Below are 14,129 nucleotides of genomic sequence, written 5' to 3'. Positions count from 1 at the left end.
CCCTAGAGTTAAACAGTTGAGTTTTACCGTTTTCGAATCCATTCAGCCGATCTCCGGGTCTGGCGGTAGCACTTTTAGCTTAGCTTAGCATAGATCATGGAAAATGAAAAGCTGCGATTTTCTAGGCCGATTTGCCGTCGGTCTTAGTACACGATGTAACTACAGAAGAGTCAAGTTTTAAATAGGAAAAATATAGAAACTCTTTGGCCATTTTTGAGCGAGATGCTAACGGTCTAATCAGATTCAATGATCTATGCTAAACTAAGCTAAAAGTGCTACCGCCAGACCCGGAGATCGGCTGAATGGATTCGAAAACGGTAAAACTCAACTGTTTAACTCTAGGGGAGTTGGAAAATGAGCCTATTTTTAAAAATAGTGGAGTGTTCCTTTAATACAATGTTAAACAATTTTAATAGAGTTTTAAATTCATTTAAATGAATTAACACAGTAGATCATTAATCCTGTGTAGAGATAGAAATTATGTTTCCTGATATTGGAATATACATTTTCTTATTGAGATTTCTGTACTTGTCATTTTTTTCAGAATGCTTTTTAAAATTTTGAGATATTGTGTTTGGCATGCATAAAGTGTGGTGAATATAGGCTTTTTTAGGCCACACATAACTCAACAACTCATACAGGCAAACAGATTCAGAGATCAGGACAACATAAGTATTTAAACTTACAAATTTCACAATTATATCCTGATTAAGGGAAGGTGGAAAGGGAACATCAGTGTTTTAGAAGATTAACAGGAAAAATCATACTATCAAAAGTGTGAAAAATTTCATTACAAAATGTGTACGATGACAGATCTTGAAATTTTTCGTTTTTAAACTTTTTTGATCACAGCATAATAATTTAAAAAATGTTATTTATATTTTAGAATTTGCTATCCTTTTCAAAAATAAGAAATATTTAGAGTTCTGACAGACCTACACACAACAAATTATTTGAGACACTGTATCCTGCATAAACTAAAAAAGGAAGGCGGAAATTGCAGAACTGCTAGGCAACAAGAAGTTGGTCTAGATAGGGTAACTCCCAAAACATTTCAGTTTTTCTGCTTTATGGACCAAAGATACAATTACATTTTGATGCCCTCATTTTTGCATCTGCCAAATTCTATATACCGCGAACAGCCACTAGCCAGCTACCCACTGTGCATACAAGTGCACACATACACTCTCTCTCTCTCTCTCTCTCTCAACCATCAGGCATAATGACAAATAAAATAACCCGCTCTTTGAATGCCATTTTTTAGAAGCTTGTATTTTCAAAGCATGGTCGATGAAACCATTTTGGCAAAAACGTTTCATTATTTGCCCTAAAATCTCCAAATAGCAGCATGTTTTCCTTCCAAGAGTGCAGCTCTTGAAAAGCGATTAAAAGAAATCAGACACTGGGAGGGGGAGAATACTCAGAAAATGCCTCTTTTTCACAACACAAAGCAACTTAATATGACTCTTCTTGTGCATGTATATGTTATCCATTCTGTGTTTTAAAAACAGGCATTAACCTAAGAGTGTTTCTATATGAAACACACTAACATATCTCATCTATGCATAGATAAGAATTAGCAAAAAGACCAACAATGCATCTAGTACTGCTGTGTGACCAGAATCTTTGACACAGAAACAATTATGTCACACATATTTTAATCTCCACACAGACAGACAAACCCATTCCAGTCGTTCCCAACTGGATCAGGAGCGTGGGTGCAGGAGGAATCTGTGTGAAGCATTTTATTGACAGCGAGTGCCACCAAGGTCAATTTGAAACCACGCAGCTGCATGCTTCAGACAGCAGACAAGAATAAGTCTGCTTCTCTTTTTTGTAGAAGAAGAAGAAGTGAAAGTAACTAGATGAGTGTCAAGTAATTTCCATGTGAAATTGCAAATTCATTCAAAGGTAAAACCATCATTTAAGGTATCCTGCCTAACACTGCATAATTTTCACCTGCATTTTCTTTCATACTTGTGACTGTGCAAATGATTAGCAAACTCCTCTGTCTGCTCACCTGTACAGCCAGTAACCCATCTGCATCAGGGAGGATTCGGTATGTATGAACATGTCGCTGGAACCTATGGACAAGACAGACAGACTGTTGAATCTAAGATAATACAGTAAAATAAATATTCTTAAAGCAGAAGTTCATCCAAAAATATTATTTTGTGTCAATCAAAATGTAGTGAATGTCTTTCTTCTATGGATGTTCGTGCTGCTCTTTTCCATACAATGAAAGTGAATGGTGACCACGACTGTCAAGCAAGATTTTCACTGAAGAGCAACTTAAACTACAGTCTATTTTTAACTCAACTGGCTTCATAAGACTGCACATGTTCTGTGTACCATATTTAAAATGTGTTTTGCCCTTCTTAAGATCTCATCAGCTTGTACAGAAGATATCAGCTCAGACATCCTGCTAAACCTCTCATCTGATGTTTAGTGGAAAATAGATAGCCAACCAATCCTTTAAATAATCACATAAATGGAACATTATGTGGTTTTATGGAACAATGAGTGCACGCAGGGCCGTCCTTAGGGAGGTGCAACTGGTGCGGTCGCACCGGGCCCCGTGCTTGAGGGGGCCCCTCGGTGAATGGACCGAGGGGGAACGACCCACCCTACCCCCCGAACGTGATCACGAACGAACCGAGGGGGGCCCCGCTCCCTACCTCGCACTGGGCCCTGCGTCAGCTAAGGACGGCCCTGTGTGCACACCTGACATTGATGGTTTCCATAGTCACCACAGGGCAGCATGTTCAATTCTGAAAGTAGGGTAAAAGTTAATTTATACCATATACAAGGCCACAGTCAAATAAAAAACAGCCTGTTAATGTGGTCACTGAGGCCATCAGTATGTGTCATATCATACAAGATCATATTTCTGTGCCCATAGGAGGTTAGATAAACCAGAATTTGTGCTCATTTGCATTTGGCCACACAACCCGAAACACATATTCAACTGAGTCCAATGAAGACAATTAGAAAGCTCAGTGTTTCCAGGTAATCTAAAATAAGAGAACAAAGCACAGAGAGGAAGTGTGACTGTGTGAGTAGATGTTTTGCATGTGAACTGTTTCAGAGAGAAGAGATGAGGTAGAGGGCAAAGGAAAGAATGAGCCAGAGTCAGACAACAAGCGAAAAGCAGAATGAATGAGAGAGAAAGAAAGTAGGGAGAGCAGTTGGAGCTGGAGGGCTCAGCCTTCAGGAATGTGTCTGGCTGTGGGCTGCAGTGGAGAGAAAGCAGTGCGGTCACTGGAGCCTGTTCCCTCTCTCTCTCTCTCTCTCTCTCTCTCTCTCTCTCTCTCTCTCTCTCTCTCTCTACTTAAACCATCAGGCATAATGACAAATAAAATAACCCGCTCTTTGAATGCCATTTTTTAGAAGCTTGTATTTTCAAAGCATGGTCGATGAAACCGGAAAGAATGAGCCAGAGTCAGACAACAAGCGAAAAGGAGAATGAATGAGAGAGAAAGAAAGTAGGGAGAGCAGTTGGAGCTGGAGGGCTCAGCCTTCAGGAATGTGTCTGGCTGTGGGCTGCAGTGGAGAGAAAGCAGTGCGGTCACTGGAGCCTGTTCCCTCCTACAGGGGCCAGAGACAGGAGGAAAACAGGGAAAACTGAGGCCTGAATAAAGCTGGGGCCTAGAGGGACTGCTGTAGACTGGATCTTGTCTCCTGGAGCTCATGTGCATTGAGATAGACAGTACTAAACTATCTGAAAAGTAAGCCCAGTCACCATCTTGCCAAAGTTCTGTTGAAACCTGATGGGGAAGGCAGACACATGGCTGTAAAAATCCATCTCACAGGCACAGACTGTAGAAAAGGACTACAATAGTTCATTGACTTATTGGCAATACCTGGTAACTATTGTGATTTACTTAAAAATGTTATTGTCACCAGGAAGTGCTGTGAATAGACAGCTGGGTGTGGTGCCAAACTCATTCTAGGTAAATTTATCACACCTCAAACAAGTGTGTGTAAAGGCTGGAATACACTATATGACTTTTTAAAATCTGAACAGTTTTTAAAAAGCTAGGCACCATACACTTTGGAAAACTGGTCATCACACACCAAACGACTGATAATCACACACTACCAAATGTGACCCTGGACCACAAAACCAGTCATAAGTAGCACAGGTATATTTGTAGCAATAGCCAACAATACATTGTCCAGGTTAAAATGATTTTTCTTTTATGCCAAAAATCATTATGATATTAAGTAAAGATCATGTTCCATGAAGATATTTTGTAAATTTCCTACTGTAAATATATCAAAACTAAATTTTTGAATAGTAATATGAATTGCTAAGAACTTCATTTGTACAACTTTAAAGGCGATTTTCTCAATATTTAGATTTTTTTTTTTGCACCCTCAGATTACAGATTTTTAAATAGTTGTATCTCAGCCAAATACTCAGAAAACCATACATCCAACGGAAAGCTTATTTATTCAGCTTTCAGATGATGTATAAATCTCAATTTAAAAAAATTGACCCTTATGACAAATTTCATGTTGTTCTGAACACAACAAACTTGTGCAGAAACATACACCTCGTTGCTAGAAGATGCATGACTATATGTGTTGCAAATCTGGCTAAAAATATCAAACATATTTGATACCCTCTGACTGGTTGAAAGCATACTCTGTTGACTCTGAACATAAAAAAATTGCTTATTATACACTATGTTAATTTTGGATGAAATCATTCAATTCTAACCACCCAAAATCTGCAAACTGGTTCTGCCTTTTGGCAGCTAGCATTAACTCATTACTCATCTGCAATTCTGTGCAGAAGTTGTGTAGTGTATTCCACTCTTGAAGTGTTTTACTCACAGCAGACACAAGGCGTAGGCTCCAGGCACAGATTCGCTGTCCCTCACCAAGAAGCTGCCATCTCTCCCCGCACAGGCCAGCAGCTCTTCGGCTCGAACACGGGTGATGTCCCGATGGTACCACGTCGCTGTTGTCATGATGCTTTCAAAAGAGCGTCCTAGCAGAGTATTCTACAGTCTAATTTCCAAAAACCAGAGTGGTTGAAACAAGTGAGCTGAAAGATCTCATATTGTTGATATCCAGTGATGCCAAAACCGGAGGTCCATACTGTCATCCCGTTTCTGTCAGAAGCTCAGCATGCAGAATCAGATCCAGAGGGTGTTACGACATCCAAAAGCTTTGTTGTTACCACTGTCTATTGTGTTTGCCTTCCCATGAGCATTTGCGTTTTAAAGACAGAATGCGTATTTGGCTTGAGGGCAGATCCAGGACTGGCCTCCTCCTCTCGTGATCTGCGCCAACTCCACTTGTGAGAGTGAGACTGAGGTAGATGACAGAGCGTCCATACGCATGCTGCCCACCCCACTGACAAACACTCCTATTGTCTGGCAGCAAACATCCTCTGTGCAAACATATCCAAGAAGAGGAACCAAGAGTGAAGACAAGCACCAGCTCCAGACTGTGCAGACATGAAAAGGCAGTGGAGCAGTACCACCACAAATTCAAATACTTTTTCACTCTGTTGGTTTTGCCTTATAAGGGCAAGGCAACACCCCTCTGAGAACTTCAGCTGATGTCTGCAAACTCCACTAAAGGACAGTTAACTCCAGCCAGAGGTTCACCAACAAGCCTTAGGTTAAGAACTAGACCTGGAAGACGTCTTGAAGACGTAAAATCAGAACAGATGGACCCCTGGAAAATGGAAGGAAGTGTTTCACAGCTCCAGATGGCAGAGGAGGAAGAGAGCAGAAAAAATTAAAACACTAACCTGAATTCCTCTAAGTGACCTCACGTCATCAGTGATGCATGAACCGGACCGCAGCGCTTTAGGAACTTCCAGTCTCTCTCATTCTTTCTTTCTATCCCTCCCAGGGATCTTCAGAAAAACCCATCCTGTCCCATTCACAATCACGCTGTAACTAAATCATGGTCACATGCTTTGAATCGGACTCTACAGCTCTCTCCCGGTCATCCACTCACAGCTTCAGAAGATCTGGGTTACTGTGCTATGCTTCCAGATGTTTTTCTCTCACTCCAAGGACAGTTAACTCCAGCCAGAGGTTCACCAACAAGCCTTAGGTTAAGAACTAGACCTGGAAGACGTCTGGAAGACGTAAAATCAGAACAGATGGACCCCTGGAAAATGGAAGGAAGTGTTTCACAGCTCCAGATGGCAGAGGAGGAAGAGAGCAGAAAAAATTTAAACACTAACCTGAATTCCTCTAAGTGACCTCACGTCATCAGTGATGCATGAACCGGACCGCAGCGCTTTAGGAACTTCCAGTCTCTCTCATTCTTTCTTTCTATCCCTCCCAGGGATCTTCAGAAAAACCCATCATGTCCCATTCACAATCATGCTGTAACTAAATCATGGTCACATGCTTTGAATCGGACTCTACAGCTCTCTCCCGGTCATCCACTCACAGCTTCAGAAGATCTGGGTTACTGTGCTATGCTTCCAGATGTTTTTCTCTCACTATTTTTTGGTTTCCCAGCTCTCTCTCTTCCTCCAGCCTCTCTCTCCGTCTCCCTCTCTCTGTCCAGGAAGTGAAGAACACAAGCTCCACCATATGGATACGATCATCCCCCTTTCTCTGCGTCTCTTGTTTTGTCCTTCTTCTCCTCCTCCTGCCCTCCTTTTCTTCTCTCTTTCTGTTTCCAGCTGCTTGACTAACACCATCCCTCACTACTCAGCAAAAACTGTTTGCAAACCTCACCACCAAACACAAATAAAGCACTCCACCCCCAAATCTCTGTTTGTTGTGAGTGGGCTATAAAAAGTCCTTGTTTTTCCACTATTAAGTAGCTATGAAGGAAGTCAGGCAGTCCCTAGAAGTTTTTACCGCACCCTTCATCTGTAGTGTTGTCTGTTCAGTGTTGTGGCAATAGACCACAGTAGGTCACATGAGGGTTCAGGTTTTGTACCTGCAGGAGCTTTCAGAGGTGCCAGCATTTAGAGCGCCACCGATGAACACAAATGATCACAGAATGCAAATAATCTTTATTTTTATCCCCCTGAAAATGTAAACCTGAAAAGTTCATGCGCACTTTTCCAGCTCTGCTCTTGCTGTGGCTTTGATACCTGGATCCGATTTGCATTTATATTTTGCATTTGAAGTCAACTTAAATTGCTGTTAGCAACCTACTGTACTTTCATAATGTGATGCATTTTGGAGTGAAATTTTTTTAATTTTGAACTTGATTTCATCCATCCCAAATTAAGTGGATGGTGAAAAGTGCTACACACCAGAATGGAGCCTCTGAATGTGAGTTTTCTAAAACATTGATTTGCTTAGAGTTAAAATTATTGAATAGTCTGTGTCACCTACAGATTGTCAGCAGAAAAAGTAAAGTCACTTTAGATGATAAGCAATTTATTGCATTTTGTTAGAAGATTATTAAATAATAAAATAAACTAACAATGGATCTTCTGCAGTGAATAGGTGCCGTCAGAATAAAACAATGATAAAAACACCTACACACAACAAATCCATCATTAAACATTTTTAATTTCAAACTCTTGCTTCTGGCTAACATTGCTTCTGAGTCCTCAATCCATAATATTGCTTTCTCCAGTAAAAAAAAGATGTCACATCTGAATAAGGAGTGAAATATGCACAGATCAACCACAGTTCTTAACAAAGATGTGAGGACAACAGGGAATGGATTTTTTTTCACTGGAGGAAGGGTTAATATGGATTACAGACTATTTTGGCCTGAAGCGACGGTTTAAGGTTAAAATGCAGCTTTTCACTTCAGAAGATATTAGCTGATGGACTGGAGTTGCATGAATTGCTTGTTGTATGTTTTAATCAACTGTTTGGACTCTCTTTCTGACGGCACCCATTCACTGCAGAGGATTCAATAGTGAGCAAGTGATGTAATGCCAAATCTGTTCCAAATGAAGAAACAAACTCATCAACATCTTTGATGGACTGAGGGAGAAGAAAGTTTTAGGAAAATTGTATTTTTGGGTGATCAAATAAATAAATGAGTGAGTGAGTGAGTGAATGAATGAATGAATGAATAAGTATTATACTATATATAGTACTATATACTATACTATATATAGTATTTTTATCTTATTTTTCCAGTTTTTCCAGTAAAAAAAATAAATGGACATATACAGAATACAGAAAATGTCAGTACTACCCTATATCTACCTACAAAAAGTTTATTTATTTTGTCTTGCTGTACCAGCAGATTTTTTTATATTTATATTTTTTAGATTTTTATAGCAGATATCTACTGGTGTATTAAGACGAAATACGCTTTTTATTAAACATACATTGTCCGAAAGCAATGGAAATATATTTTGAATATTGCTTCTCAATTGAATTTATCTTATTTCACAGACTGAGAATTTTTAGATATTTTTAAGTAAAAACAAAAGAGATTCATTAAAAACATATGAAGACGTCATATTTGCAGTGTACACCTGGTATTAGCATCTGAGTGTGATCCAAATTCTTTAGATGGCTGGTCATGGATACATATATGAAGGTCACACGGTTGAACCTGCCAGTTTCTCTGTGTTCTTTTCTGAAGGTACAGTCCATTCAAATACCCCCAGGGTCATGTTTACAAAACACACAATGGATTACGTCCATCTCTGACTAAGGCTAAGCCATCTAAGACATGCTCTCAGTGTCCAACACTTCATACAGTCACAGAATCTATTTCCTCTCTTCCACCTGAGGGAATATTGGTCTTTGTTAGCACCAAAAACGGGCAAAGAACTGTTTCCAGGGTTTTTCTTGGCAAACTGTTTAGATGGATCATGATTCAAATCGCACACTAAAACTCCCCAATCCTATAGCCCAAGCAGAGCTCAAGCTTTATTTTAATCACATTAATTTTTGACTGCATTGGCCACTAATTCAGAGTGAGCCATTAAGACTAGCAAAGATCAGATTAGCAAAGAGCATTACCTACTTATTCCAAAGTATTATGAGAAGCAAACAGGTGATGGAAGAGGATTTGCACTCTCTAAAGATAGATCCCTCATGCTTAAATAGAAATATATGTCTATTTAAATTGCTTAAGTTAAAAACACCTATGATAGTATTACATTGTAGATATACTAGCCTACTTTCTATGAGTGAATAGTTAATATTAAAAGAAAATGTTTGAAAATTGAGAGAAACTCAAGAGACAACTTTCTATCATTCGAGTAACATGTTACAACAATGTTTGTGTATTTTGTCTGTCTTAGAACCGTGAGGAGATAAGAAAAGGTCTAAGACATTAGGAAAGAGGATTATGAATACAAGCCAAGCACATGAGTATTAACAATCGGCCCCTTCATGATAAACCACTTTGTTTGGTTTTACTGAAAAAAATAAAAAATAAACTCAACTCAACTTAAATTTTTTTCTAATTAAACATGATTTCTTCCTGAGTTTTGGTAACGGGCTACATGTCTGCAGTCTTTAGATAAGTCATTTAAATTAGTCATATGGGGAGTGACTGAGCGTATGAGAACACAGGAAATGAAACCAAGATGTTTAGTGCAAAGTTGAAAACAGAATTTGGTTTGGAAATTCTGAGATGTGAACCTTAGTAAAAGTATTCGTGGCTTGGAGATAGCAAAGTCATGTGTTGTCACTAGACCACCCGATTTGAATATAACTCTGAACCAAAAACATATATGAAACAATTATCATTAAATGTCATTTTTCAATATTCCTTTTATGACAAATAAACTAAAAAAATAACATATTTGCAATTTTCCTGAGTGAAGTCTTACTTAAACAGTTTTGAAAGTAAAAACATCATATTATATCCATGTAAAAATGTCATATGCGATTGTGTCTAATTAGTAACTTGTATATCCAAAATAACTATAAAACACATTATTTTTAACATAATTTGCATAACAAATTGGATGCTGACTTTAGGAGTGTGTTTTTTAAAATTGGCATCAGTTAGAGACAGCTGCTCATGTCTCTAACCCTGCTGGCATAAACAGACAGATCTTGACTAAGAGGTCATAAACACATGTGGACCTTCACATCAGCATACTTAAATTAGGTTATGAAACACTCCAAGTATATACAAACCATTTTTAAGAGTTAGACTTAGTCACTCATTAGCAGTGTTGGGCAGTAACTAGTAACTCAGTTACTGTAATAATATTACTTTTTGCAGTAACTAGTAGTGTAACTAATTACTAATAAGATTTCAGTAATAATATTACAGTTACCATCTATAAAACGGTTTAGTTACTTAGTTACTTTTGATGCCTCAACCCCACTGATTTAAAATCTAACAATCTTATAATTCCTAAATTTATTTTCATAATTTTCATGACTCGCACATGCATGTGATGTCCCCAGTGCAGCAGGCAAGCTTGGAATATGGAAAGGCTTACATTCAGCAGATAGAAATATTGCATTATATTGATTTTGTCAGGAAAAAAGATGATCATGAGCACTTGTGTGTAAGTTGTGGCTTTACTTTACTCTGGCATTACATCCCACCCACATCCCTCTGATCAGCATGTAGTACATTATATTACTATAATTAAAAATATTTTTGGAAATTTAAAGTTTCTTACAAACTTAATGAAATATAATCATATATATGTGTAATGGAGAAATGATAATTAGCTTCAAGTTACACATGACAATTAATGAGATTAATACAACACTTCTACATGAATGTGACTATCAATCACTAGAAATTTATGTCACAGTTACAACTTCTGTCGGGCATGAAGAAAAAGTAATGTAACTAGTAGTGTAACTAATTACTGTTGCAAGGAAGTAATAAGTAAAGTAACAATATTACTTTTGAAATTAGTAACTAGTAATGAGTAATATAGTACATTATTTGAGTAACTAGCCCAACACTGCTAATTAGACACAATCGCATATAACGTTTTTGCATGGTTATATCTCCAAAGTTATAACCATGTAAAAACAGTCATGAACCTTTAGATGGCGCAGTCCGATAGGTCTAACTAAATCTGACATAATGCCATCATCACAGGGTGCAGCTATTGTTTTTTTTGTATCAGCAGCCAATAAGCTTGCTGCTCAACATTCAAATACTTGTATTCAGCAAGTGATTGCTGCAGCATTTGCAGTGCACTTCAGAAACCCTCCACCTCCCCCAGCTCCACCTGTATAGATCTGCTACGAGGTGATTCATGTATGCTACATATGGGAGTTTTTATGTGTTATATGTGCAGCAGCAGTATTTCTTACATGCTCACAGCAACATGTCTGTGGATGTCTTAGCAGTAACAAGTCTCTGTACTTGCTCTGCCACAGCACATGACAATGTTAATGTGTTTGGTTTTGGCAGAATAGATCTGCTATGCTGCTGCTGCTGCTGTGGCAGAGCAACCGAGACTTGCTACTGCTAATACATCCACAGACATGCTGCTGTGAACATGTAAGAAATACTGCTGCTGCACATATAACACATAAAAAACCCCATATGTAGCATACATGAATCACCTCGTAGCAGATCTATACAGGTGGAGCTGGGGAAGGTGGAGGGTTTCTGAAGCGCGCTGCAATAAAAAGCACAAGCAGAGTATTTGAATGTTGAGCAGCAAGCTGAATGGTTGCTGATGTGAGAAAAAAAATCAGTTGTGCCATGTGAATGATGATGTGATTATATCAGATTGAGTTAGAGCCTATCGGCCATCTAAAGTTTCATTACAGAACATTGTATAATTATTATTTATAATGTAAATAATAAACTCCCACTACAACTAACGTAAGTGGTAGTTCAGTAGTAATGTGTGTCTTTTTCAGTGACAGAAACTTCAAAAGTTCTGACAATAGTAACTGCAGTCTGTTAATATTCTTTTGTTCTGTGATCACTTTACTATTGTCCATTCAGCTATGACAAATGTATTGATATTATCTGTATTTTAGAAAATCTTACATTTCACATAGTTAACCAGTTGGTGTCAGAGTGAACAGAGCATAATAGTGATCAAAACACCTTTACATGCCATTTGAGCAGAGAGCACAAGCCCTATAAACTTAGACCATCTGTTACAGCAGGTGTGAGGAATGATGAGAGCCCAGATGTCCCAGTCTGATCCTTTTTCATCCTCAGAAAAAGGTTTACGTCAGTCACTACTTCCATTATTAACAATATGTTCAACACTGCATTTCCCATTCAACACCCTTTAAATGAAGCCCTCAAAGGATAACATATAATAAAAAAATAACCTTAACAAAGGTGCTTTAATTAATATATTAATTAAACTAACATATTGTTTTAACTTACCCTTTTTTCTAATTTAGGTTGTCTGAGAAATAGTTGGGACTAATAGCAAATCTTTTCAGCTGTGTTTTTAGGGACATCGTGTAAAACAACTGATAGTGGCACCTAGTGGTGTGGATGCAGTGTCATTCAAAAAGATGATCAGCAGTGACATTGTACTGTAGATATGCATTATCGTCAGTCATGACAAATTTATTCTACAAGCAAAATTGTCTAATAAAAGATGGTTTGTCAAGTTTTGCATTCCGCTTGTCTATATAAATATATAGCTGAAGTTATTCAGCATTAGTGTAGATGCATTTTGACCTCTTTAAAGGGTTAGTTCACTCAAAAATGAAAATCATGTCATTAATTACTCACCCTCATGTCGTTTCAAACCGTAAGACCTCTGTTCATCTTCGGAACACAAATTAAGCTATTTTTGATGGAATCTGAGAGCTGTCTGACCCTGCATAGACAGCAATACAACTGAAATGTTCCCAAGTCCAGAGACGTAGCAAGGAGATCGGTAAAATAATCCATGTGACATCAGGGGTTCAACCGTAATTTTACGAAGCTACGAGAATACTTTTTGTGTGCAAAAGAAAAAAAAAACGACTTTATTCAACAATTGTCTCCTCCGCGTCACCCGGTAGCGCCATTTTGGAGACGTAAACAACTTGTGCTGTTCTGTGTCAGCTGCATCACGCCGGATCTGTTTCCTACATTGTTGTGATTTGATCTGAATGAAAACAGTGTATCCGTGTGACGTTTCATTTTTGGGTGAACTAACCCTTTAACCTCCTCCTTTGTACGTGTGATTGATAGACCTCTTTGTTAAGCCATGCAAACAATATTAGAGTTATTAAATAGCAAATGGGTTTCTCACTGTGAATTTCAGGTAAAAAAATCAAGTTCAAGTTCATTTTATTTGTATAGCACATTTACAACAGCCACCAGGCTGACCAAAGTGCTTTACAGAAGAGCAAGATTATACCACATACAAAGAAAACCCGTTTAAAAATGACCATATCACAGTAGTCAATACACTAAGGAAAACAAGGTTTTTAGCAATGACTTAAAAACAGACAGAGAAGGGGCCAATCTAATCTTTAAAGGCAGGGTATTCCAAAATTGTGGCCCTGCCACCGCAAATGCAGGCTCCCCTCTATGCTTAAGACTAACGTGAGGGACTATCAACAAAGCCTGGTCACAGAATCATAGGCTTCTAGAAATGTTGAGTTCAGTGTACTGGGCAGTGCAAATACTGTAGTAACAGCCAACTAGCTGTTTGTACTGTATGTCGTGTTCACAAATCCCCCTGAGGATACAATGAGAATGCCCCTCAAACTGCTTTTGAAGAAGCCGATGTTCTAAAATAGTTTGACACCCACCTCATTCCCTCAAAACTCAGAAGACTGATGCCAAGGAAACCATTTATGAATTTATTATACCAACAGGAACAATGTGAGTAGGAGTTTTAAAGCTGATTGAATTTGATGTCTATCCTGTTAGGATGAACGTGCTGTGTGTTATGAAGCTTTGGGAGCAGTTGTTATTGTTATTCTGGCCTCATGACAGGGAAAGTGATGCCACGGTGAGGACATGCCCTAAATGGACACATGCTATGTTGGAGGTGGAGCACTGAACACAGACAAGAGATGCAAGCATATTATCACAGTTCTGTCGTCCAACCAAATGAACCTGAGACTGACACTCTCATTCATACATGTACTCCTCAATAGCTAATCCCTAAATCCAATTCTGTGTCTATTTTTATACATATTGTAGCCAGAAAAAAGACGAGTACTAATCAACTAATAGGATTGGGAGCGAAATGAACATTTTATAACGTAGGCCGTGTAAGCCAAAGAGAGGGAGGAGAGTTTGCACTATAA

At 38.4% G+C, this 14,129-nt stretch overlaps 1 protein-coding gene across 1 annotated transcript in view; it reads right to left on the bottom strand.

Moving 5' to 3' along the window:
• The window catches only part of inppl1b (inositol polyphosphate phosphatase-like 1b), a 21,570-nt gene extending 15,790 nt beyond the window's left edge, over positions 1-5,780 (bottom strand). Inside the window, exons 1-2 of the mRNA XM_016232097.1 lie at positions 4,843-5,780; positions 2,021-2,084 (exon numbers count right to left, since the gene is read on the bottom strand). Of these exons, the coding sequence (XP_016087583.1) occupies positions 2,021-2,084; positions 4,843-4,979 (201 nt within the window). The 5' untranslated portion in view covers positions 4,980-5,780. The remainder of the gene's footprint in view (positions 1-2,020; positions 2,085-4,842) is intronic.
• Positions 5,781-14,129: the final 8,349 nt, after the last annotated feature.

Source organism: Sinocyclocheilus grahami, unplaced genomic scaffold (assembly GCF_001515645.1).
Source record: "Sinocyclocheilus grahami isolate Dianchi unplaced genomic scaffold, SAMN03320097.WGS_v1.1 scaffold407.1, whole genome shotgun sequence".
In the NCBI taxonomy this organism is placed as follows: Eukaryota; Metazoa; Chordata; class Actinopteri; order Cypriniformes; family Cyprinidae; genus Sinocyclocheilus; species Sinocyclocheilus grahami.
Note: the sequence above shows the minus strand (reverse complement) of the source record. Positions and strands in the feature narration are given on the sequence as shown.